At 39.3% G+C, this 27,945-nt stretch overlaps 1 protein-coding gene across 1 annotated transcript in view; it reads left to right on the top strand.

The window, feature by feature from the left end:
* The window catches only part of tbc1d22a (TBC1 domain family, member 22a), a 163,649-nt gene that overhangs the window by 72,905 nt on the left and 62,799 nt on the right, over window positions 1–27,945 (top strand). The window contains exon 10 of the mRNA XM_085375485.1: window positions 23,062–23,168. Within this exon, the coding sequence (XP_085231611.1) occupies window positions 23,062–23,168 (107 nt within the window). The remainder of the gene's footprint in view (window positions 1–23,061; window positions 23,169–27,945) is intronic.

The raw sequence follows: 27,945 nt of genomic DNA, 5'->3' as shown, positions 1-27,945 counted from the left end.
AAATTAGAGCAAATACACATTTAATCTTCAAGAAACGTTGGCTTTTGTGTTGTTTCCTGTGGACTTTTTCAGTTAACTAATCTCTAGAAAACATCCATTCGCTTCCGCTTATCCTTTTCAGGGTCGCGGGGGGTGCTGGAGCCTATCCCAGCTGTCATAGGGCGGCAACAGTGCTAACCACCGTGCTGCCCTTTTTTATGCTGCCCGTCATATTTATTTGCTTTGATTATTTCTTTTTCAGTTTTATTTTGTATTAAATGTTAGCTTTGATTCAGAGCATAATATATTGGGGGCTAGTCCGGGATGTAAACTCAATGTTCCACTGGGCAGACATAACTTCCTGCAGCAATATATCAACGTGCTGAAATGTTTAACTAATCTTTCATGTTTCACTTGCCCTTCCATTCAAAAGATAGGTTTTAAAAATATTGCCATAAGTTAAGTAACAGTGTCACAGGTTGCTAGATTTCAGTTTAAACATCGCAGACTAAGTGCAGCTGGTAAGCATGTTCGAATCTCGTTTAATCCCAGTGCTAGCCACCGTGGTTAGCACAAGCATTTTCGGGCAGAAAAAATAAGTCAGTGACCACAACTGTGATCAGTTAAACAATTTTAAGTTCAGAAATGATACCCATTTTGTTTCATGTCTGTCCCACAATCATTGTATAATTGTAGAAGACATTTATTCTGCACAGCACTCCTTACATTTTCTGACCACCTGGGTTTGTACTTTGGCTCAGTTGTGCAGCAGAGTGCTGCATTTATCCAGTGACTGTTCCCGACGAGGATTTTGCAGTAACAACAGCTTAACGTATGTGTTTTTTATGTGTCTGCATTATCCAATGTACGCCGAAAAGCTCTGTCCGTTTATGACTCCCGTCTGTTTAAGTGGCACAGTGCTGGTCGTTTGGCAGTTTTGATTATGGTATGATGGCCTAATTAGTACGAATAAAAGCTGTAAACAGAATGTGGAGTACACTGAAAAAGTCACTTTGATCATCTTGAAGCAAAATGCCAGTGTGGAATACTTTTTCCTTTGCACTCACACTAGTGCACACAGAGTTTTCGCTCTAAAAACCCTGAAATCTTCATCAGATTGAATTTTCGAATCCTTACTCCAAATGTGTTTGTCTGCGTCTCGACCGTTTAAAGCCTTGAGTGAGTTTGAGTGACAGCCAGTATCTGCAAATGTGAGTCAGTTCACCGATGGGGGCGTAATTAAGACTTTGACCTGTTTCGAGCTGCATAATCTGTCCTCTAAACAAGTCTTTTAGAGGTGTTCTCTTTCTTGTTTTCACATCATTTTATTGCCATTGTCTTTTTCTGTCTTTCTCTGGAATGTCTTCTTTGATTGCTGCCACAGTGTAGGTAGGCTACTGGGCAAAAACCCACAGTGATAGGATGAGGTGAGCAAAAAAAGACCAACATTACACCCTGTACCACTCACACAATGCCCCCACATATGTTCGTTTAGTTAGTTTATCTTCCTTTTGTTCTACTTTCTCTTTGTTTTTCAGTTTAGCTCATTCTCGTTTGTATTTTTTGTATTTTTTTTTGTTTTGTTTTTGTGTCTCCAGTCACACATCTGCCTTGGTCTGGCACTGCAGTGCTTGTTCATCTGCCATACACTCTATTTACCTTTTGATGATGCAATGCGGAGTGATGGCTCCACTTCTTAACCACTCCAACTTCGCAGCACTCCTCCCTTTCTTCGTGTCACCGACTTTCATTAACACCTGCCTGTTAATCCAAATTGAAAAGTTCCAATTGTTACATTATTGATGCAGTGGGAGGGGAAAAAAACACACTTAAGTTGTTTTGTATTGGACTGTTAGGAGATCCCCCTTTTCAATCAAAGAAATTGATCTGGAATGTCTATAGTGTCTCCTTCTCCGAGCATTACTTTGCTTTTGGCTTTTCCATTTGCTCTGGAGTAGCACCTCTCCCATTTGCCGACTATAAAAGCTATCTAATTAAGGCCAGGATGGGCCATGACAGGAGCAAGGAGCTCGACCGGTCCTCTTCTAATGAGCAGAGGCTATGATTGACCAGTGGATCCATAATGTATTCTGCCTGCCAATATCTAAGTATGGATTTTCTCTGAAGAAATATGAGAACAAGAAAGCAACGTGGAGACAGAAAACGGTAGAGTGTTTTAAAATTCTGGGAGGTGAGGATTTGACAACTGTGAGTGAAAAGGAAGCAGAACTAGAATAGAGGCAAAGTGGTAGAAAATAACAGCAGCCTGAGTGTCTTGGCAGGCTTAAGAGTAAGAAAGAGTGAGGACATGGAGAATGACAGAGAGGGATGAACAACAGAACAAGAAAACAAGATTTTCATAAAGGGAAAAATCACCGACTGAGAAAGTGCCCCCATGCTGTCAGGAAGCAGCCGAGCCGGGCAGTCCTTCCTTGTATCAACAGAGATGAATGGCCTGGTGTACCCCATCACCATTCTCTGCTTTGAAGCTGTACTTGTCATAGCAGGCACAAAAGTGCTTTACACTTGCAAGGAATTCACGAAGAATTCAGCTATTAGCTCTGTACTGAGTATTCATTGTATGCTTGTATACAGCAGCTTTCACTGAACAATTTACACATTTATATGGAATTTATGGATTATGGAATTTTATATACATATACATTATATGAAAACAAAAAAATGGATGCACCTTTTGGTTTTAAAACTAAAACCCTTAAGTTTACATTCTTTTTAATGGCCACCACTGGGCACATCCTTTAGTTCCAGAAATAGGGTTGATTATATAGAAGTCTATGAAATATGAGCCTTATGCTTGTTTTTCATTGACTCTTACTAAACTCATTAGTAGATAATTTCTAAACACTTTATTAATGGGTCTTAATGACTAGTTTCAATTCATGTTGAAAATGACATGGTATAACTGTGCAGTGTCCAAGCAGAAGACTGGTCCAACACGTAAAAGCTTAAAGCGGAATTCTTGGAGGAACCACTTGAGGGTCGCTTCAAAAGAAGTCAACTGCCATAAACTCAAAATGCTTCCTGTTTTAGAATAAGAAAGGTTTAGATCCTAGAGAATTTTTTACATTTTTCAGTTGTGATGGGTGAGGCTACTTGGATTGACAAAGGATGAGGAAATTTAAGTACCTGCACTGGAGATCTTGACTGTGTTTGTGGTGTTGGAGCATTTTTAATGGAATTATCTGAAATAAAGAAGTTTGGATCTCTTTTTTTTTTTTAGGGAAATCCTTGTGTTTTATTGGCAATTAGCCACTTAGCACATGTAGAAAACAACAACATGTTTATATACAGTGTACTCAGGGAGATCTAGTCTGTGTTTGTGATCTCCAACATCAGATGTGATATAAATATTAATTTAATAGATGTCTTTCTTTCATCAGAACGACAGCCTACAAGGTCACTGTTTGTTCAGTGAAAGTGTAAACGTAACTAGTTAGAGAAGGTTTCCTATTTTGAGCTGCTGACTGCCACAGTTTTGCCTGCTGAAGTGACAGCTACTGGAAGCAGATGTTATCAGCTATCGCCCAGTACAGGTAATTGAAGTTTTTTTTTTTTCCCCAAATGACAAATTGACACTGTGCTTGGTTATTTTGCTCTTGGAGCTATCACCTCTTACAATGCAATTTTAAAAAAAGAAGCAGAACTTTTACAGTTTTTTTTCTAGTTTTGTTTTGCAGAAGAAAGTTGTTTCAGTTCTGACATTAAAGATGCCCTTTCACCATTTTGTACATTGTTGTCCTTGTAGAAGTAGGATGGTGCACTTTAGAGAGCGTTGGCCCTTGAGGAAATGAATGGTGAAGACAGACCGAAAATGTTCCAAGTTGAGCATATTTTAATATTTGAATACATTTTATTGCAACAGAAGCTGGAGCTCTTCTCCAAATGGCAATGTGAATTACTTAAGATAAAGGGTTAGAGAGAGAATGCGCAGACATTTACACAGCACAGATGATGATGATCACTTAGAGAGGACCAATGAGAAGTAAATGGACAGGAGGAGGGGGAATATGCTTGTATACTAAAGGACCTGCTGAGGTGTGTACGAGTGTTTTTAACAGCTTTTTTTTTGAAGAAATAAAGATTACTCAGATCCCTAGATACACACTTTATTCTGAGAAGCTACTTCAAGCTCAAAGCATCAAGCAAATGGAGAGAAATGTGTGCTTTACTCCACAATATACTGTTTATGACTTTTTATGCAGAGCAGCTGGTGTCTGCTGGTGGGACATTACTGAATTATATACTGAATATTTAGTCTGATCGTTTTATGTCAGCCATATTTTCTTTGACATTTGGCATTGCTTTATGATGTGAATAAAGTTCCCATTAGGGCTGCCACAAACGATTATTTTGATAGTCGACTAGTCACCGATTATTTTGCGATTAGTCGACTAATCAGATCATTCATCCACTGGACGTAAAACTGTACAGCTTATTGCACCAGCAGCATCTGCTCTTATATAACTATTATTAGCTTACAGCTTTAAGTGTTTAAGGTGCTAACTAAAAATAAAGACAAGATGATAGTTTATTAAATTTTAATGACATTTGCAGATTATTTCGGTGAAGTTTAATAAACTCCTTGCTATCTAAAATATAACGGGACACCGGAGTATATTCTCCAGCATCTCACATTTCTGCTTGACATTTATTCAGCTGTGTAAAAACTATAACTTTAATCTCAGCCAAACCGATTTACTCAGGAACAAATAAAATACTAAAAAAACAAAAACAAAACAAAAAAACAATATCATTTTTAAGTTATCTAAGTGACTTATATATCATGTTCAACCTGAGTAGCGAAAGACGGCGGTGGGTTTGAAAACGATCTGCCAGGAGTCCGGTGTTCTCACGGCTCTAGTGAGCCTTGCCCCCGGCTAGCTATCGAGCTAGTGGGTAACAGACGTCTCCAAAAACGTCGGAGCGCTTTTGAAAATATGTGGTGTCTTGATAAACTGAACAGATGTTTGAGGTTTACACAGCTACATTCTCGCCTGAAAATCTGTTAAACGTTTATTTTGTGACCCAGAAAGAATAATAAGAGTAATATTAAAACTAACTAGCTGCCGCCATTGTTGGAAACTGAGCTGGGCTGCGCTATGAATTCTGGGACACAGCTGCTTCTTCTTCGGGGTTTAACGGCAGCTGGCATCCTTGTACATGCAGTGCTGCCATCTTCTGTTTCAGGCCGTTATTACACTCTTAAATCCTACTACTCATTGATGTGTCTTTTGTGATCTTACAAAGCTTCAAACAACGCGTCGACTATTAAATAAGTCGTCGACAATCGTCGACGTAATCGTGACTAGTCGACTAATCGTGGCAGCCCTCGTTCCCATAAACACAAAGGATAAAAAGGGAGAAAAGCGAGAGATTAACCTGCAACATGCCTTATTTCGCATTGTGTTTTCTGTGGTTTGCCATAGTGCCAGCAAACTGCAGCTTTCACCAGGCGAAGAAAAGTAGTGTTCCGCATTCAGCAGCTTAGCTCTTGGCTCAAGGTTGGGGTAGCACAGCAAATTATCCGCAAGCTAAATGCTTCTAATGAACAAGTGGGTTATTATTAAAAGTATATTATATACTGAGCTCTGCTGTCCATATGTGGCTGGAAACCCTATACAGCCTGAGCCCTACCACTGTGGAGGGTGTGTGTGTGCACGCAGATAGACTGCCTGGGTGGAGCACTCAGGGACAAAGCTGGGAAGATGGAAACATACTGTCAGTCAGCTGTGATAAAACGCCTGCAGGCATGTAAGGCCTCACACAAACACAGAGCACAGACTGACAAGGTGAGCTGGCTTAATTACAAATCCACACAGCACCGCACATATAAGAGCTTGTCTGACTGGAAGGAAACTTAAACTGAATCAAGCAAGTAATTTGTCTGAAAATGAGCATATCTTCTTTCCAGAGTGATATTGAGATGTTATGTTGTCTTTGAATTACAAGGCTGGTAGTATTTACTGTTGCTTTTGCTAAGCGGTTCCTTTCTGGCCTTTTCAGCCTGATCTCGCATCTCATTCATGTGTTTGTCCTTCTGCTTCTTCACATCTTCCCTCGTATCTTTTCTCTGATCTGTTATTTGTGGATGTAGCTTTAGCCGTGACACAGTGTACCCGGCCATGCTGTGCTGCACAGTGTTTATATAATTAATGGCTCAACATGTGCAGTCATAGAAGTAAAGTGCCAGTTTAGAGGATTTGTTCAGTTGTCACCAGTTTTGTCACTCACTTGTGTGGCCATGAGTCATTTGTATTTAGTGCTGCAGCAGTTCGTTTTGTCAGAGTACGAATTTGCACAAATTAGATAATTATTAGTTTTCATTAGAGGGCCAAATGCTGATCGCTGCTTCTTTGGATGCAATATGAATATACTGTCACCAAATAGTTTATATTCCTGTTAAGAATCTAGTTAAATACAAGTTCACCTTTTTGCTTGTTTTTCTTTTCCCTATTTAATTAGAAAGAAAACGTCCGAAATACACATTTACAGGTGCATCTTAAAAAGTTTTTGTTATTCAAAAGTCTTAGTTTATCCTTTGGAATATGATTATTTTATATTCTGCATTCATTACATGTGAAGAGAAATATTCAAGTCTTTTTTTTATTTTCATTTTGATAATTGTGGCTTATAAATCACAGAAATCCAGTATCTAATATGAATCAACAAAGGATTTACAGCACGGGAATATCTTTCTTCTGAAGTGTGTGTTTATTTATACATGCGTTACTGTTTTTGAGGCTGCTTTAGTGTCACAGATGTGACCATTAGCATTGTGGAGGTTGCTTTGTTAGTGGCTCTTCAGCTCATCTTTTTTGGTCAAGTGTTTCTCATCTTCTTTGTTACAGTACCTTACAAATACTCAGTGGGATTAAGACTGGATGAACGTAGCTACCCATTCGGCCAAAACCGTGACATCGTTATCAAACCATTTGGTGGCAGTTTTGGCTGCTCACAGTGTCCTGGTGGAAAAGGAACTCAGAATCTCTAAAAAGCTTTTCTGCAGCTGACCACCCAAACTAGCAAATGACATGGCACCTGAGTCATCACAGACTGCAGAGACTTGAGACTTTCATTCTATTCAATTTCAATTCGATTTTATTTATGTAGCACCAAACAAAAGTTTCCTCAGGGCGCTTTATATTTTAAGTTAAAGACCCTGCTATAATAGAGAGAAAATGGAGAAAGCCCCATCAATTAAATGAGACCGTTATGAGCAAGTGTTTTGGTGACAGTGGGAAGGAAAAACTCAATTTTAACAGGAAAAAACCTCCAGAACCAGGCTCAGAGAGGGGCAGTCATCTACCGCAACCGGTTGGGGGGGAGGACGAAAGGACAAAAGACATGCTGTGCCTCTCCACTCTTCAGACTCTAGGACCTTGATTTGCAAAAGAAGAACAAACTTTTGTTTTATCTGAAAAGAGGACATAGGAGAACTGATCAGCAGTCCAATTTTTTTCTCCACAGCCTAAGTAAGGTGCCCTTGACAGTGTCTGCTTCACAATTAACTTGATCTTTTTGACTGTAACAGTTGTAGCCCTTTTCCTAATGCATGGTGGCTCTTGACTGACACCAGCCTCAGTCTACTTCTTGTGAAGTTCTGTGAAAGCCTTGATCAAAGTTGCCTGACAAGCTTCCTAAGGCTTTTTTTTATTGATTGGTAATTTATTTCAACATGTGAACAATATACAAGTACATTTAGAAAAGAAATGAGAGAAAAAAAAATATACTATACAAATTACATACAAAAAAACATTCTGATTAATTTACATGTTGAAAGGGAGTGGGAAGAAGTATACACTTATTTAATCCCACCCCTGTCCCATAAATTATCAGTGAATATTTAGTCAGCTTCCTTACTGATATAATTTGTAATAAAAATAGTGAACAGATTTCTGATATACTATATACTATAATATCACATCATGAATTTTTTGTTTGTTTGTTTTTAAATAGAGACATTCACTTAATTTAAATATTTTCCTTTTCTTTATAGATCGAGAAGATCATATTTTTATAACTCTTTTTGAACAGTTTTATGTTTGGACATTGCTTTAATTCCATATTCAGTTTGTTCCATAGTTTCACTCCTTGAACAGAAACACAAAAGCCTTTTCTTGTAGTACGTACCTTCATTGTTTTGAAGTTACAAAAACCCCTTAAATTATAACTTCCTTCTTTCAAAAAAAACATACTCTGAATATTACCTGGCAGTTCTTTATTTTTTGCTTTGAATAGAATTTGTGCTGTTTGGAATTTCACTATATCGTCAATTTTCAATATTTCAGACTGCAAAAATAGTGAGTTTGTATGTTCCCTATAACCTGCATTGTGGATGATTCGAATTGCTTTCTTTTGAAGAGTAAAAAGTGAATGTAATGTGGTTTTATAGTTATTGCCCCAGACCTCTGCACAATAGCTTAAGTATGGTGAAACCAGTGAACAGTAGAGAATATGAAGTGATGTTCTGTCGAATACCTGTTTTGCCTTGTTTAGTACTGCAATGCTTCGTGATACTTTGGAATGAATATATCTTACGTGAGCTCTCCAGTTAAGTTTTTCATCTATTATTACCCCCAGAAATTTATTTTCACTGACTCTTTCAATATCAACACCATTTATTTGAATCTTTGCATTTGTATTTAAACTACTATTTCCAAATAACATAAGTTTAGATTTATTCAAATTTAATGATAATTTGTTTTTATCAAGCCAGAACTTCACTTTACTTATTTCATTAGTCATATCCTCCAATAAATTCTGCAGATCATCACCAGAGCAAAAAATGTTTGTATCGTCAGCAAAGAGAACCATTTTTAATACTTTGGACACTTTACAGATGTCGTTAATGTACAAGTTGAAGAATTTTGGACCCAAAACTGACCCTTGGGGTACACCACAAGCAATGTCCATACATAAGGAGCAACCACCATTTATTTTCACAAACTGCTTTCTGTCACTTAAATAACTCCGGACCCAATCTAAAACTACCCCTCTGACACCATAACGTTCCAGTTTTCTTATTAATATATCATGATCTATAGTGTCAAATGCCTTTGTCAAGTCTATGAATAACCCAGCCACATATTGCTTTTTGTCTATGGAATTTGTGATGTATTCTATTGAATCTAATAGTGCCGATGATGTTGATCTGCTTGAGCTGAATCCGTACTGACTCTCAGTGAGTAGTTTATGTTTATCTATAAATTTTTCCAGTCTGTTTTTAAACAGTTTTTCAAGAACTTTTGAGAATTGAGGTAGTAAAGAGACAGGCCTGTAGTTTGTGAAATGGTGTTTGTTTCCAGATTTGTATAGAGGTATAACTTTTGCTATTTTCATTCTGTCTGGAAATCGACCAGTTTGAAATGATAAATTACAGATGTATGTAAATGGTTTTATAATAGCCTCAATGACTCTTTTAACCACTATCATATCAATATCATTACAATCCAAAGATTTGTGATTTTTACATTTTTTGACAATTTCAAGAACTTCATTTTCATCAACGGCTGTGAGAAACATAGAATATGGATTTCTGTCAATCAGTGTATCGGGTTTTTCCTGTGCTTTCCCAGGATGAGTGATTGTTCTTGCTAAATTTGGTCCAGCAGTTACAAAGAATTCATTGAGACTATTTGCCACAACATCCATATTGTATTCTTCATGGTCATTACAAATGAAATACTTGGGATAGTTCTTTTGTCCAGTCCCACATTTTATAACACTGTTCAGGATTTCCCATAATCTTTTATTATTATTTCTATTTATATCTAATTGCTTCTTATAGTATTCCTTTTTACTAAATCTAAGTATATTAGTTAACCTATTTTTATATCTTTTGTATCTGGCCATTCCTGTGTGTTTTACACCTTTTTACTTGCACAATTTTCCCCCCAGTCAACTTTCCATTAATATGGTTTCATACAGCACTCTGTGAGCAGCCAGCCTTTTCAGCAGTGACCTTCTGTGACTTACCCTCCTCCTGGAGGGCGTCATCTAGACAACTGTCAAGTCAGCAGTCTTCTCTGGGTATGTGGTTACATCTACTTTATTACCCCGGGCAATACACAGTATTTATATTGTCTGAATAGTAATTTACTCAAACTATGCATTAAATATTTTAATAATTTGGGATTTTTTTTAATTCAACATTGATTTTTGATGATCATAAACTTGTATTTGGCAAAATGGGGAAAAAGAAAGCTTGAAGTATTTCAGTTTATTATTGATGAATGTATGAAAGCTCGTCTTGTGGGAAAAAAGTTTCACTTTTTACTCTCTCTAAATATGTTTTTTGAGATGCACCAGTACATTTTTGTGCTTTTACATCCCTGAAAGAAATGCAACAACGGTGCATCAGCGTCGAACGCGGGAAGCTGGCAGTTCATGTTTGACATCTTTAATCCCTTAAAGCAATGGGAGGCTCACATTTACTTATTTGAAGCTGGAACATGATTTGTTGTTTGGTTAACACCTGTTAATTAGGGCCTGGTGTTATTCAATAATGGTATTGACACCAGCACAGCGTTTTGCTATTGATACTTATCTGTATACTTATTGATTTTCTTCCTTAATGGAATTGGATTTAAATCTATAACCAGAGCTTATTGTGGTCTTCATTCATTCATTTATCATAAAATCCTGAAACACTACAGCTACATGCCATATTGTCCCATTAGTTCGCCAGCTTTTTCACTATTGTGCCGAGCTGTTCATATAACTTAAGTTGTGGATGGTTCTACTCCTGTCTTTAACCATCAGAAATTGTTCCTATTTCTGTTTTTCCCACTCAGCTAAGCAAAGCTACGTTGGATTCGTACCTTTTATAACTATAAACAACAGGAAGACTGTAATTGTGTACGATGTCTTGGCAACTGAGCATAGTGATATCTCCTCTTCTCCATCCTACCCCTTCTCTTCCCTCCTCTCGGTCTTTGTATCCGTTTGTCTGTCTATAGATTGAGCAATCTGTGGAGTAGATCTTGGCCAGTAGGCGGTTAACTAATATCGGCGTCTTTCTCCCCGTGGTTTAGCCACTGTTGGCGGAGTCTTCTGTTCTAAGTCTCCCTCTGATTAACGTCTGTTATTAGCTCTAATGAGCTGCTTAGTGATTGCCTGGGTACAGCTGCTGACATCCAGGAGGAACACTGTCTTTTCTGCTGTTCTCCTTATCTACTTTTGCTTTCTCTAATTTCTTCTGCTTTAATCATTGGGTGAGATTATTGACTTGGTATAAGCATTGTTTTCCTTCAGGCGGTTTAAGACTTTCTCTTCAGTTTTCCTTGAAGCTGTCTCTCTTTGTGGCTTTGTTGGCCTGAGCATCGCCCTGGTATTCACTGCTCTATTTGGTTTAGGGCACAATCACCATGTTTCTAGGGTTGGGTAATAGCATTTGGACTGGCAGAAATAGAATCAACCATTTGTTTTTGGTGCTCTATCTCTTTCTCTGTCTGATTAAATGTCTCTCTTTCATTCTCAATCAAGCGTGGTCTTGTCTGCTAGACAAGACCACGGTTGATTGTGGCAATAGCAGCCACTTTGCATTTATTTTCTACTTCTATACCCTTAAAGTGGTCATATGGAACTTTCATATAAGCCATAAATTGAAGTGCCCAGGTGGTTATTTGTGTGTGTCAATGTGTCAGCAAAAGAAAGGGTCAGGGTTTTTGAGGTGTTGTGTTTTTTTTTTTTTAAGGAGGACTAGTAGGATTGTCACCATCAACCTGTCCAGAGTGTACATTTTCTCTTGCCCGGTATCAGACCTAGAGACCAGTCAGAAAACTTGGCAATGTGCGCTCACTAGGGGAAGATTTGTATTCCCCAGCTTGTTGGTGAGTAGTTAGCTGCAAAAACCTCTAAAAACCTCTTTGTGATTGCAGTTGCCAGTTGCCTGCTTGGAAGTTGCTGAATAGTTTGGGAATACTTTCCAACCACTCTCCAAGCCGGAGTAAAACTTTGAAAAGAGCGAAGCAAACAGGAAATGTTCTCCTTCAAAGCAAAAACAACATAACTTTAAGGACAAACTGTCTCCGTTTCCATTTGGTGTGACACTTTTCACAGTTTCACTACTGCCTGGAGAGTAGTGGGCAAGTGTTTGCAGACAAACTACAGACTAAAGCCCCCTGTCAAGACCTAAAAAGCTAAAAAGAATCGATATTTAAAAAGTGAGTATTCACATATCCAGGAACTTGAATCTGGAATGCCTAAAATGTTTCGATATAGTTCAGTTTTCCATTCACATAAATCTCTATAAAATTTTTAATCTGTCAAAACCAAACTACAGGATGTCAGGTATAAACTTCTGACACCTGTTTAGATATGTTTGAATATACGTGCGACCAGCACAAGGCATAGCCAAAGTTTTGTATGCGTAAATGTAAACGGCATAGCTTTACAGATGTCTTCAGATAATTTAACTTTGGTTCTTGCTTATTGAGGTGGTGTATAAATAAACCAATCTTTTGTGTAAGTATATCATTAGCATGATGAGTAATTTCTCTTACAGTTTGTTTGTTGTTTTGTTTTGGGGGGTTTTCAGTATTTGTGTTTGAAGGACGACCTGGATCTTTTTTTTTCTTTGTTTTGTGACCAGTACGTGCACGACTAAAACTGAATTCATTACCAGAGGATGGGTTTTTTATAGATTTTCTTTTTTTTATAGAGTTATTTCCTAAAGGGATATTATTACAACAGGAAAAAATAGGATAATTGTGTCTGTTCCACAAAAAAGTCAGCAGGTAGAGACGAGAAATATAAATATAATATGGATGAAATGAACGAAGAGTATCCGGGAGTTACTCATCAAGCGCTATAATAGCCACATTTGATGTTTCTAAATGTTGTGAGAGTGACACGTCTTGACCTGCTGTTTGGAAATGATCAGCGCAATCAGACAGGCCATCGTCGTCGTTCAACAGTAGGATATATAAAGCTGAAAATCAATAGCTGCGCTTTCATCTGCATCCGGCCTCATCTTACTTCCCTTTATAATCAGAGATTCTCTCATCGCTCCAGATAAAAAGCAATAGAGCTCCTAAATGATCCAGAGAAATAGTTCTGTCAAAAAATGATTTATCTTCTGTGAATAATCGCAGGGGTTATTGAATATTTTTAGATTAACTTAATTACTTGACTATAAAAAGCCATAAATTGAAGTTCTCCTAGCTGAGAATCTTTAGATCTTGCCGAGTCTCTATTTCTCGTGTCAGCTGTGTGATAGGGGGACAAAGAAAAGAAAATCTGTTTTATCATTCTGTCACCAGCAAAGACGCATTCTGCTTGACCTGATGCAATTGGAGGCAATTGAAACAGTCATCTTACCATGCTGCTGCTGGTGGTGCGTGGTGTTTTCGATTGCATCATGACCATGTGTGGAGACGCATACAGGCAAACATGCACACACAGTTGCATTTTAACATGAACACACTAACCCTTGCACACGTAAGTGTTTGGAAACGGCACCGCTTATTGAGGATATTTTTTTCTTTACTCATCAATACAGAGGATTTAAAATCAAAAAATCAAGATGTGATCACTGTGCAAACTTTTAGCTACAGCATAGTCCTCCATTTTCAGAGGTGTAAAAGTGATTGGACAGTTCACTGTCCAATCACAAGATCTGGAGTTGAATCCTAGTGTGCTTTCGATATCTTCACTGCAAATCTCAATGTGAGGTCTGAAGACATGTGAATACAAGTGAATATTATACGAGACAGATTTTGTTTTAAAATCCAGTGTGGTAGTGTGCAGAGGCAAACCCCCCCCGTCCCAAAATGGTGTTAAGTTAAATCCTACTTGTGTGTATCAGCACAGATGTTTGTCTATGCAGCGCAGGGCATTTACATATTTTGGGTGTTTTGGCTTTGTGTCTGCTGCTGCGTGTTTAATTGTGTCTGCTGCCCCTCGGAAAGTCTGTTTCTCTTCTGTTTTTTCCCCCTAAACAAAGGCCACAGATTACACACACTAATGACTTAATGGACTGATCCTTCAATTACATGTCATGAAACTTTCCCAAATCACACATTAGGCAGGCACATTTACTATGCCTTGAGTGGATTGGACATTTTATCCAATCAAGTAATGTTCATGTGTTTGTAAAAGCAGGCAGCTCAAATTAAGCAGAAGTAGAGATTCTTTTTTTTTCTCTGCACCTGTTGGTTACATTAAAGACTCTTTTTTTTTTTTTTTTTTTTTTACATGAAAGTATGACTTATTACACGTACCCTGCTTATAGATACAGGGCAGTGGTTATAAAAGTACATTATGTAAAAATAATGATAATAAAAAAAAATGTTAATAGCTGGTCAAATAAAAATGGTGTGACATCGTTGAAAACATAAAAAACACAAGGGTATAAAGGCATTCATATAGTTTTGCCTGGGTAAATAGCAAATAGCAAAATTGTAATAAAATCAGTGTGATTAAAAATCTGTTATGCAAAGAAAAAAATAGAAATGCTTAAAATGGTCTATGGGCTAAAGAGTAAAGGGACCATTAGGGTTGTTATTAGTGCGAGGTTCATAGCCAGCATCCCTGATGGTGTGAGAGTGCATTAGTGCACATTGTATTGGTGAATTCTACATCTGTGAAGGTACCATTAAAGCTGAATGATATATTTTCCTTTTGGAGCAACATATGCTGCCACCCAGATGAAGCAAGACAGCGCCAAGCCACGCTCTGCACTTACTGCAACAGGATGCCTCAGAAGAAAAGTGTCTGTGTGCTAAACCGGCACCCATTAAAAACATTTGGCACATAACATTTGGCCCCAAACTGTTGAGCGTTTGAAATTCCTTTATCAAACAAGAATGAAAAAACCTTTTGCTTTCAGAAGCACTCCTCAGTTGCCAAAATCTTACAGACTGTTGTTAGAGGCCAGGTGATGCAACACAGTGGTAATTATACCCTTGTTGCATGTTTTGAAATGTGTTCAAATCCAAAATGTACATGCAATTTATAATAAATATAAAGTATAAATATAACAATGCTTTAGTTGCATTATTCTCATCTCTAATTACTGCTCAGTGTGGCTCAGGGAAAGGCAGCATTTCATTTTTCTGATTGGTGGGACATAAATATGATTCACCAGTTTATGTTTTACTTATCATAGTCTGAAACAGCAACAACTGTAAATCCTAGAAGTTTGCAATTTGAAATTGTAGTCTGTTATCTTGTGCTTTTGCTGATCAATTTTAACAGTATTTTATCTTTTTTTCTGCCCAGAAACTGCAGATGGAAATGACCTGATAGCTAAATCTGGTACGAGACATTTCCTTTTATGTTATTAATGGGTTTTGTGCACATATAAATAAATAAATGAATAAACAAACAAAGAGAAAAGTAGGACAACTTTTCAAGTCCTTTTTGAAAAAAACTATACTGCATGACGTACAAGAGATTCTAATATTGCAGTTCATCGAGTCACGTAAGAAATTAAAAAAACAAAAATGGTGAAAATTTGTCTTGTGCATCTTAAAATTGCCTTTAATTAGGCTGTGTCTTCCTCATAAAAGAACCACCCCTTTAAAAAACCCACACAACACAAAAAAGCCTTCCTGAATCTTAAAAAAAATAAAAATTCCAAAAAACTTCACCCTTGGGAAATGATCAGGATATTTTTCCCTTTAATAGAAGCTGACTTTACAAGCTGAATTGGACTTTTCATGTGCAAATTTGTTGATTACACCTCTAAGCAGCAACAATAGTGATTATCCAACCAGTAATTTTGGTAGAACTCACTAAAACAATGCAAATCTGGGTGATTTAAGAGACAAATTGATGTGTATTGTTTGGCAAACCTTTCTTTGCTTTCTTAATAAAATTGCCTGCCACGTAACAACGCTTGCAGAGTGTGCGAATTGTAAGCCCTACCAGGAACCATTGTGTCGCCTCAGCTATGATTTGTGCTATTGATCGCCCGTCCCCGTTACTACCACCACCCCTCCACCTACACCACCACCACCAACCATATGCTATTATTGTGGAATTAGAACACTGTGGCGGAAAGCACAAACCTCACCCCAGCCAATGTTGCATCTCTCTGGCATTACCATGGTTACACGACTGTGGAATATGTCGCCAGCTGCGCGCCTGTTGATTCACACACACATCTGTGCTATAGAAATGCGCCACAGGGCTGGCGGAGCGCTGGTATTGGGCAGGGCTTGTAGGTTTGTAGCGTGTACAGAGACAGCAGTAGAAACAGTTAATGTGACGCTTGCTCAACGTTAAACACTTTAAGCTTTCTCATACAAGACACCATCTTACCCCCGGCAAAGTGGATCATTATGTGTGCACACATAGGCAGATATGGTATTAATAGCTGTATTCCATTTGATGTCAAGGACTTAGATTATCTTGCCAAGAGCTTTGGGGGCTGCTGGTTGATATATGGACACAGGGCTTACAGTGCAGATAGTGGGAAGATGAGAACATTGTTAAGTGATTGTGTAGATTCATCTTATCATTGGTGAGGCTGAAGTTCAGCGCTTTCACTAAGCTTAGTAGTGTACTTTGAAGAAAAAATATTGTAACTTCTAAGAACCCAAAAAATTAAGCCAGTGGATGACTTCTTATTGACTTCAGATAAATTTCTATGCCTCCTAACCCCCCCGAAAATCATAGTTTGTTAATTTATTTATAATAAATTATTTAATTTATTCAATTAATCACTCCTCTGTTTACCTCAGCTCATATCACTTCGACCTGTTCACTCTTCCTTCACCTCCAGCTGTCTGTTTTCATATCTTCTCATCACACACTGCCATAATTTTATTATCTCCGGTGATTTTGTGCGTATGCGTGTCTGTATGTGTGTTTGCTCACACTAAGGTGAGACTATCAGGTTTTCCGGGGTGACACTCTTCTTAATTATCTAGCAGTATGAATCGCACCTCTGTAAAATGTTCTCTTCTCGTTAACAACATTGTTATCAGACTAATTGTGCCACAGAGAAGAAGTGGCAGGGTTTTTGTTTTTTTGTTGTTGTTGCTAGAGCCAAAGTGACAGGCAGGGACTTTGAACAATCATCAGTGTAACTTGCAGCTAAGGTGTGGCTTTTTTAGTTCGAAGCCTTTCGTCGGTGTCATTGGGGTGTCATTCTGAGGGTGAAAAGTGGATTGTGACATGTTTGGATTCAGCATCCAAATTGTAAACCATTAGGTTCATTAGATTGAACCTCAAACCAGTGCTGTAAATGATAATTAATGACTGCAGCACTTTATGTGATATTGTAAGCTTTGGGTGTTGAAATCTTATTAAAGCCAATTGGGTTTTATCTCTCTTTGGCCAAACAAAACTCAGGTTTGCTTGTAATTAATCTGAACCAGCAGAAGGTTGTCAAACGGGACTGTTTTTTATTGCCAATTGCTGTCTACATGGACACGTACCCGCTCTCTCACTCGGCACACACACTGTCTTTGTGATTACATCAGGCTAAACTGGCTCGTTTATCATCTTACATCACGTTACCTTGTGGCCCGTAGTTGTAGAGGGCAGATGGCAGCACCGGCGCGAGCGAGCACGTCGTGTGTGCTTGCGCGCGTGCACGCGTTTGTGTATGTAGGTGCCTGCACTCAGTCTCTGGAGGTGTAACCCAGCTCAGCATGCCAAGCTGTGCCAAGTGCTCACAGCTGGCAGCAACCAAGCAGTTGGTCTCTCTGGACAAGTTGCCCCCTGCGCCATGACAAACAGGAAATGAGCCCTGGGGCCTGGCAGGAAACTGGCTGTTGGGCCAGTAGTGGTGGAGAGCTGGGAGGGGCTGAAAGAACGAGTCGGGGCGACAGCTCGGAGAGGAAGGGAAGCAACAGAAGAGGTGTCAAACGTCTGTGCTACGAGAGGTTCAGAGAACGAGGGACGAGGGAGAGTAGAGAAAAAAGAAACTGATGCACGAGAGGTTAGGAGGCTGTGTGAGAGGATTTATGTGCGTGGGCATCACCCCAGCTTTGGGTTGATGGGTGTCATTCAGTTTAGAATACTAAATGAAACATGTCCGGCCATAACTGTGTCTTTATGCCCGAGTATCACTTTCCTTTCAAACATTATGTCTCTGCCTCGCTGACAGCCAGGGCCTGACACATTATGTTTTTATGTGCATCCCAAACGGTCAACACATAAAAGACAGTGTTTGTGTACATAACACCTTTTTAAGGAATTCCTTGAAAATTGACACAGCTGTTCACTGGGACTGAGTGATCGGGTTTTGATAGTCAGCTGTTAGCGTCGCTAATGTGACATTTCATAAAAGCCTCGAGGGGAATTGGTACAAAATGTGCTGTTGAAGCCAGGCTTTGCCTGAGTGGCCCACACTGGATTAATAATGATCATATTTCAGCATATCGGGGGGCTCATTTAGGAGTCTACAAAGGTTTGGTTGTTGCTTGCTACTTAGCCCCAACACTTCCAGCCTTGTGCCTTCTCAGCTGATTGACAAACCACGTTCCTGCTGTGGAAGACTTTCCCAAAGAAGGCTTAAACAGCATTTTATTGGGTCGCAGCTAGCAATGGTAGACCTTCTACCATATGAATATTCAGAATCTGTAGGTAGAGATTACTTTTTAGCACCTGAAGCTGTCTGGTTTCCATTTGTAGTCTGATTTTAGTCCTTCTGACAGGTGCACAAGTAGTTGCTTACCTGCAGGTCAGATAACCAGAGGAAATCCTGGCCCAATTATCTACTGGCTACACCCCAGGCCTTCCCCCAGAAGCTCTGCTGTTATTACTGACATCGACATTAGTCAGTGTGTTTTGAGACTCAAGTTACTCTGACCTCACAAAACACTTTTTTGCAATAACTGAGTCTCGTTAGGATACAGTTTCACTTAAATTTCTTAATATTATAAAACCATCAGGTGGTTATTTTGTACATCACGGTAGTAATTCAGCTTTATGGATTAATAACTCCCCGTCGTGGCTTGTGTTATCCCCTCACAAAATGGTCTCCAGTTGTAGAGCAATTACTGCTCTGTAATCACTTTTATTGTCGTGTAAGTTTGTTTTGTGTGTGTGCAGTTTTGTGTGCCGGCTCCTTGTCCGGGCCGCCAAGTCTGCAGTCTGTGTGCGCTGTGCTGCTCTGCCAGTCTGATCACAAAATGCCAGTTTTCTCTGTGTACACTGCCACTGTGTTTCATTGAGTTGGCTGTATCAAACTAGTTCTAATCTCCTACCAAGGTGAATGTCAGACCTGCTCTTTTACCAGCTGACACTCTGCCTCTGAAGAACTTGAGAATACTATTTGGCAAAAGATTATTGTGCAGGCAGGACTCACACAGGACTAAAGCAGCCAAAACCCTCAGTCACTGATGTGAAGTTCACTGAGGCCTGAACTTCCAAAAATTCCCCTGGCTCTTATTTGTGAAACATTTCTTCAGAGACACGGATCATGTCCCAGACATGTATTGTCAGCTGGTCCTTGGTGTGAAGGAAAAGCTCCCGGAGTAATCACCAAGAGAGTTTCTTAAAGGAATTTCCACTGAGGCATGGATTCTATGAAAGTGATTAGCAAAACCGTCTTTTGATGACAGGTCAACTGTTACAGTCTGTTACCTGTTAAAGGTGGCCTAATGGTCCTCCTCTTCATTTTTTCCCCCATCTGCGTTGTATTTCCAGTGTTAGCAAAACACACTGCTGCTACTGTGAAGGCAGATCAAGTGAGGCAGCTACAGATTTTTAAATAATCTGACATTTAGCTCACAGCTTTGATTCTTTTATCTTTTCAACACTGAACAAAAAGAGCTGTCTGGACTACCTGACAATAAAACTGATTAAATGACCTGAGGTTTGGCTGCTGTTTAGCATTCATCCATGTGGGGCAGTGTAGCCCTGTGATAGAGCCACACTGAGTCCTCAGTGTACTCCTGCTGCACTGCTCCTCTTTCCTCTTTGCCTGCACTTTTCTGTGTTCTTGCTATTCTGATGAACTATCCCCAGTTCCAGTACAACCGCCACACTACCTGAAGCTGCCCCTCATAGAATCGAGGTTTGTCTACTACAAATAGACCTTAGCCACGACAAAGACTGATTTGAGGCTTTGGGATACTCAGGGACTCTCAGAATACTAAAGCAGTGGAGCTTTCATCAGCTTGTTATAATCAGCAGTGACACCATGCAAGTACCGGTGAGCCTTTCAGCTACAGGTTTAATATTGTCACTGCTCAGAACTGCTGCAGCCCAAGAAGATGCCTGTGCTGTAACATCGTCAGCCATTTTTACACAAAGATCGCACATTTTTGCTGTTCTGAGATCACTCCCCGTGCTGTCCCAGCTGCACAAAACCAGCATAATGCTTTCCCCAGTTGTGTAATTTTTACATAACAGGCCTGCACTTAGAATTCTGAGATTCATAACAAATGTGACACATAAGGTTTGATGTTGGAAATATGAGGGGATATATCACCTTAGTCTTATCGCTGGGTGTTTGTCTCGTCTGTTTGCCTTTGTCTCGGTTGCTTTGCTACCTAATTTAAGAGTCTGTCTTCTTCAGAATTCAGCGTCTTGAATAATTAACCTGGAAATTGCAGTTCAAAGCAGCAGTTGTAGTTGTGTTGTGTGTCATCTGGTTACAGATTTGTGTCTTTGACAAAAAAAACCAAACAAACCAGCGGTTGCTAAATAACTGGCAAACTTTTTTTAATGGTTGGTGTTCCATCTGTTGCTGCTGAAAAGCAATGCCAATGCATGAATAATTTCCGTTGATAAAATTAAACTAGTCTACAAACCGTGCTCCCTGATGATCCACCAGCATATATTATCCTCACCTCTGTGGCTCCCCGTCATCGGGTTTGGTTCATTTAGGTTCGCTGGTTTTCTTTCTGTGGAATTTAAAACTAAATATCACAAGAAAGGTGAAGTTTCTGATGTATTTGTTTAAATTACTTACTTTAGGATCAGTGGCACTTAGCCATATTACCCAGCCGTAAGTAACATCTGTCTGTGCAGTGTTCCCTCTTTAGAGAGTTTGTGTTAAAGTTATTGTTTCTTGCATCGCTGTAGACGATGTAAAGTTGCGTACTTTTGCTCTGTTATAGCAGCTGCTCATACTCTGTGTTTAGGTCCAGTTGATTGTAGTTGACTTCTGCCGTGGCCTCAATTTAAGCTGAGGAAATATGTTGAGTTCTCATCTCATCAGATGTCTCAGAGTGGTAACATTTCCTCAGTGGGTGACCTCTTCCTCTCTCGATATGTTTACACTTGTCATTGCTGATTTACTTTCTGTCTTTCTTTCTTTCTTTTTTTTTTGATCTCTTGCCAAAAATGGGATTTTATGAGATTATATCTCTGTATGTTTGCACAAATAATGACTGCTATGTCTGCCCTCTGGCTGCAGTACGTCTCCTCTCTCTTTTCTTTCTTTTCTTTTTCTTTTTTTTGCATTATAAGTATTGGAGTAAAATAAACTGTACTGTCATCTAATCAGAAAAAAAAAAGCCTCTGACGACTTTCATATCTGGTATTAAAGATCTGGTAGCCGTGTGAACAAAATTAGATTTCTGTGCTACTGGACACGTTGACATGTACTGATGTAATGGGATGAAAGACCTCACTGAAATGAAGGAAGCATAGCCTCTCGCTCTACATTCTGTCCATCCTTACCTGACTTTAAGCAGACAAGACAAATGAGACAGCACACACACACACGAGCATGCAGCGTAGTTGTTAGCAGCTTTGTAGCCCTGGCCCAAAGCCAGCTCCCTGTCTGTCTGTCTGTCAGACGGAGCATGCTCATTACAACCTTGACAACATTCCACTGAGGTTGCCAAGGATACCAGGCAGAGCTGGCAGGACCTGCGTGTATGTGTATTTGAGTGTTTAATAGGAACTCACACAAATATGTAGACCAGTGTTTTGGTTATATGACCACACACACACACACACACACACACACACACACACACACACACACACACACACACACACACTCTGTCTTTGCCTTTGCTCTTTTTCTCTCTCTCCCTCTCTCTGTCTCCCTCTCTCGCTCATTCTTTTCTCTCTGTAGATCATTGTTAATCAGTCTCGTCCCATCTCCTCTCCACTGGCTGTCAGTGGCTTGTCAGAAGCCCGTCAGAGCCCCTGCAGTCCGTCACACACTACTGCCGTTAATGACATCTGATGACACCCATCGTTGAAGTCACCCACTGGAGATGACTGGGGACTCGGCGTGCTCGCAGCTTAGGAATCGTTTCTTTTGTTCAGCCCTGCAGTGTGTTTAAAAATATATCTCCAAACATAATTCTGCTTTACTTATGTGCAGAATGTTTGTCTTTCAGCTCACCTGACCTCCTTCACCTTGCTTTTCACAGCTCCCTTTGAACTCACTGCAGTAGGAGTTTACATATGAAAACCCTGAATCCATCAATAAATACTGAACTGTTTAAAAATGGTACATTTAGGATAGACGTACAGCTAAGATAAAAGATTGAAAGGTCTAACTCCTTTCAAATACCAAGTTATTGGCATAAATTTGACTAGTAAAACTATTTTTTCCAGAAAAAATATGTTAAATACATTCATGCTGTCTGCAACATGAAAAGCACAAATTGTCCTTGCACAAACTCTGTAATATTTTCGAAATGTTCAAAGAAGCCACGGGAAAGGTTGAACCGCTGTTCAAAGATGATAATCATTAGGCTGCTCTAATAGGCCTCTTTTTAGTGTCTTCCTACATCCTTCCACACCGTCTTCACTGCTTCATCCCCCCTTTCATACCTTTGCTCCAATTTGTCAGCGTCTTCGTTCATTTCCTTACATCTTTCGTAACCCACCCACTTACCTCTTTCCTGCTCCTACTCTCCCTATTGAATTAGTCCTCCCCATGCACCTATGGCTGTATTGTTCCCCTGTCAGGGTTTATGGTGACAGGCTTATGGCAGAGCCCATGCTGTGCTGGGAACCTGACATTGCTCGCCATATCTCTCCCCTGAATTCTCCTGTTTTCTCCTGTTGTCTTTTTTTAAACTTCCCTTCTTTTTCTTTGGCCCGTCTCACTGTCTTTTTATCTGTCAGTCTCTTTCCCATAAGCAGCAAATTCTTTACGCTCTGTCGTTGTTCTCATTTTGTCTTCTCCAGAGGAGGAAGTGGAAAACTTTGACGTGTCCAGTCTCCAGGAAGAGGCTCTGAGGAATATTGAGGCTGACAGCTTCTGGTGCATGAGCAAACTGCTGGACGGGATCCAGGTAAGCTGTGTGTTCAGCCTGTGCAGGTTGCCTCACAACATTTTCAATAATAGGTCTTAAAGCCACTACATGAACTTCCAGTAACAGATGCTTTACCATATTACTGATCCTCTTTAGTCATCACTCTAAGCAGAGATGGAAGAACTGAAAGGGTGTTCACATATTAATCTCTTGACAAGACATCAGATATCTGTCAGCTGGCTAGCTTTTGTTAGCTAGCTACCTGTTGTTTAACCTGTTGTTTAACATTTAAGTCCTCTCTTCTTCCACAGTTTCGCATCTTGTAATCAGAAATTTGTCAACACACAAAAAGAGCTCAAATTGTGGTGAAAAGTCTCATTTTTCTTTTTTTCTTTTTTACCAACAACTACATTGATAAGTGATCAGTTAATAGTTGATTTGTATAGTTAGTGTTAATGAATCAAAACAATGAAATGATCTTTAATAATGTTCACTAATCAAAAGTAATGTCAAAAAATCTGTTTATTTTCATCATAACTTTGTTTAATGAAAGGTAATTCATTCTTGATTGCATGTTGTACTTGAGTTATGTAGAGCTTACAAGAGATGCTCAGGGTTATATACTGATGACACCAGTAAACATAACATCCTCATTCCAAGATGTCACATACCTTTGTGACTTTTGATGGTTTTAAAGTAGTAAGTTTTAAACCAAGCCATAATTGTTTTAATTAACCAATTTATTTTAGTGCCTAAAATTAGCTGTTTTTTCGTGGCTTTATAAATAACTTTATAACTCATAAAAGCTGTTCGTAGATGCACTACACTGTGTTTTGTAAGTTGTATTATAACTTCACAGAAACCATCCAGACAATGTTCAAAGAAGTAATAAAAGCTCATTCTTAACCAATTAGAAAACATAAGAAATAAAAATGTTAATTAAGATGAACAATATTAAAATAAGCCAGTAGTTCATTACAGTTAACTCCTGTTTTTACCATTTTTTTTTTAATGATATAAAGTTTTGTTGCCTCATGTCTTATTAATGTGACTTCTGGACTGGATTATATTACATCTTCTGGTCACTCCCAGATGGTCCTGCTGAGAGTTGAACTGAAAACCCAGCTCTCATGAAGGAGTGGCTTGACATGGCATCAGTAAAATATAACACTAATTATGCTTTGGTTGAACATTTGATTAACAAGTCCAAAACAGCCTTCAAAGAGAATGACAATGCTCAGCTTCTTTTTAATCTCCATACAGCGTGGTAGTTGCTTGTGAATTTTTGGTTTCGGAGGGTTGCACATAATGGACGACTCAGCCAGTAGCTACCTGACATTAGAGCAATGTGGATGGAGCGGGGATTTGCAACACTATCTGACCATCCAACACGCAGTTTGGACAGACCATAAATCCCACCTAACGGCACCTTTCCTCTGTTTTCCTTGGTTATAGACCATTAATTTGAAAAATAATTGCATCTTTCCACTACATAGGGCAAGTTTTACACCATAACTCTTTCTTCAGCATGATTTTCTTCTGCTATGTGTACGTGCATAAAATAACGGCTGACATAATCGGCTGTACAGACGGTGTGGAATGTTACAGCGTTTTGGTGGGCTGGTATTCCTCTCTGTTGCAAAGCTGGCAGGACTTCTTGTGTAAGCATTACATACAGTCTTTCTGTGTGGGTTTCAGAAATGTGATCGTCTTGCATATTCTAAAGCGTGCCCGAGTGTCTGGAGGCCAGATAATTGCATACAGTCCACATCACCAAAATTCATTTTGTTTCATCATTTCTTCCCAAACCGTCTTGCCCACGAGCTCTGTTAATCGACCCGCTCTCAGCGGTCATGGTTGAGCCATCTGTCAATTCTAAATGTGCTTGCCTGGGCTGGCGGTACATTTGCTCTCAATAGCAACATTGTTGCTTAGCATCCCCAATTCTGCATCCATTTTGAAATATATATTATATATGTTTTATTATTTCTTGCTGTGTTGTAAGATTAAAATCTTTGAAAAGTCATTTGTGCTATCAAAAAAAAGTAGCCAGCCCACTTCCCTTCATCTTAAAGCAGCAGCATTTTAGCTCCTTTTGAGATGCTAATGATACCAAAGTCAGATGTTACTGTTAGCCGTGGCAGCTGTAATTGTTACTTACTGGCAAAGTAAAAGAAACATCTGCCAAGTCTTAGCAGTGGGAATGATGACTGTAGTATAAAGTAACACTTAGGAGAATTGCCACTGCAGTAAGTGTTAAAGTATATTTACCAGGCAATGTGCTTTTTGTTGTATGTGTTTTAAGGGTAAAGGACAACACCCTGAATCTTGGTAGCAAATTTTCACCAAAGTGAAATCAAAATTAGGCTTATTTCCAGTTGCCTATTTTAATCTTGGATATTCTTGCCCTATTTATTTGCCTTATTTATGCAGTTTTTCAGCTCTTCCTGTGGCTCATTTCCTTTAAAGGCCATTCTCCCTTCTTGTGATTGGCTACCCCTCTGAGCTGTGTGTTGGCGATGACCATATTTTGTTTTCAACTCTCGAGAATAGAAAAAAGTGCCTGAAACGGAGCATTTAGAGCAGTCGGAAGGCTGAGCTTGATTGGATTACCTTTACAGATGCTGTCCTCAACATTGGCCATTAATAGGCACGTTTAATACGATATAAGCACCCAGCATTGGAACAGTACACATATGTAGCAAAAAGTAGGGGAAAGCAAAATAAAAATACAAATGAATAAACCTTTCAAACCCATAATGTGTTTAATATCCAAACAGCTGTTTAAGAGACACTTCAGTATCTATCCTCTCATCAGAAGCCACTATATTTTACATAGGTAGTGCATAAGGCAGCTAATCTGCTCTGTTTTGACCTGCAAAACAAAGTACACACACACACACACACACACACACAAACACACACTCACAGTTTCTCCACACCAGTGTTTAATCTGTGTCTCCACCTGAGATTGGGATGGGGATGTAGTTTTACTATCCACAGTCTGCTGGTGGTTTTAATAGTTAATTGGAGTATCAGAGTAAGGTGTCCCGCTCTATGGGCTGCTTAGCCCTGTTAGCCGTCTCCTCTGGCGTCTCTGTGTAGCTACAGTGGCAATACGCACCTTAGTATCATTAACATGGATAATAGGTTAACTGGATACATCCAGATTAACTGAAGTGTTTCATTTTTAAACTGTTGTACATCCCGCCTAATATCACACTTGTACACAGAACGATGTGTGCTGCCAGACGACTGAAAAAGCTGCACTTAAACTGAGCCTCTGTGCGGTTAAAGCAGTTGGCTCATTACCTGATATTTGACCATCAAAGTCAGAAAAAGCACAACCTCAATTTATTAGCAACTGTTTTCTATTTAAATGCAGTTATAAAGATAGTCTCCCCCCCCACCCCTTCACCCCCATTTAGGACTACTTTATGGACCCTGCATCTTGCACATCTCGTTTTGTATTTTTTGCGTAGTCATTTATTATTATCACTGCAGCTTATGAATCACACATCACTGTCTTTTGTGATGCCAAATTTGTTTGTGATCTATCACAAATAACAAGAAAACGCATAGATTTCTGTCAAATGAGACAACACAGACTCATTGCCTTTAGGCATGCCGATCATGCTTACTGCTCTGCTCCGTCACCCTCCAGAGGCTCATTCTGAGGCAGAAAAAGAAAAGACTGCAATATCTTAACAGATGTTTATCCATGCTGTTTAATAGATACAGCTGTGCATTGAAAATAGTGTTAATCAAATACCAAAGGTAATTTGTATTAAGGAGCATATTTAAATACAAAGTCCATAAATAACTATCAGTTGGTAGGCTATTCATTCAGGAAATTAATAGACGCTGGGCCTTGTTGCCCCTGAGAGAGAAAGACAGAGAGCTGCAGAGCAGAGGAAGTAAGAGAGAAGAATAGAGTGTGTGTCTTTGTGTATGTTTTTGTATGTGTATGGCTGTCCCCACGCTTGTGTTTGTTTGTGACCTTGGCTCCAAACTAATTATGTGCAATGCACCAGGGAAGCCCATGCTTCCCCCCTAATGCTTTCTAAACAATCTGACGGAGGCTGAGTGCCTCCGCGCCATAATTAGTTGGTGATCCTTGCTCTGACCTCGTCTTAGACCCTCTCACATCCACTATACACTATTACACTTAACTGCGGCCATGAAGGTGGGGGTCCAGGGTTGGCGGGTGGCAGAGTTTGTCTGTGCAATTACATTTGCAAGCTGCCTTCTAAGCACCTTATATTTCCAGTGTTTTGTGTGGAGCCTGTGCCACACTGGTGTCAACTTGTTTTGAACCAACTGGTGCAAAGTGTTTAAAGTTTAATTGCATAACAATGCAGAATAAACTTTTAAATGGGGATGTTTGAAAACCACTAAATGGTTGGGAAATTTCATGAAGAGAAATGTGTCTTCTTCCATCCATCCATGAACCACAGCTGGTGTGCTTTTCTTGCTATTTTATGTAATTACCTGGTGTACAGTGGAAATACTTTTTTAAAACTGTAAATTGGCCATTAGCTCTGGTTTTAGTACTTCACCACCACGCTTCTCTCTCACCTAAAAGTGAACAGAGTATTTTTGGCTGTCAATTCACTTAAGCGGCTTCTCTAATGAGCTGCAGTTTTAATTGGCAGCAGTGCAGCCCCCGCCTCTAAAGAGCATGCTGGGATGAAAGATAGGTTGGAGAGATAAGATAAGATAAGATAAGATAAGATAAGATAACCTTTATTAGTCCCACACGTGGGAAATTTGTTTTGTCACAGCAGGAAGTGGACAGTGCAAAAGTTATGACGCA

Source organism: Diplotaxodon limnothrissa, linkage group LG17 (assembly GCF_057381915.1).
Source record: "Diplotaxodon limnothrissa isolate DT_005_m linkage group LG17, D_limnothrissa_male_GT1.1, whole genome shotgun sequence".
NCBI classification, from domain to species: domain Eukaryota; kingdom Metazoa; phylum Chordata; class Actinopteri; order Cichliformes; family Cichlidae; genus Diplotaxodon; species Diplotaxodon limnothrissa.
The sequence above is the reverse complement of the archived record's forward strand: the minus strand, read 5'-3'. Positions and strand labels throughout refer to the sequence as shown.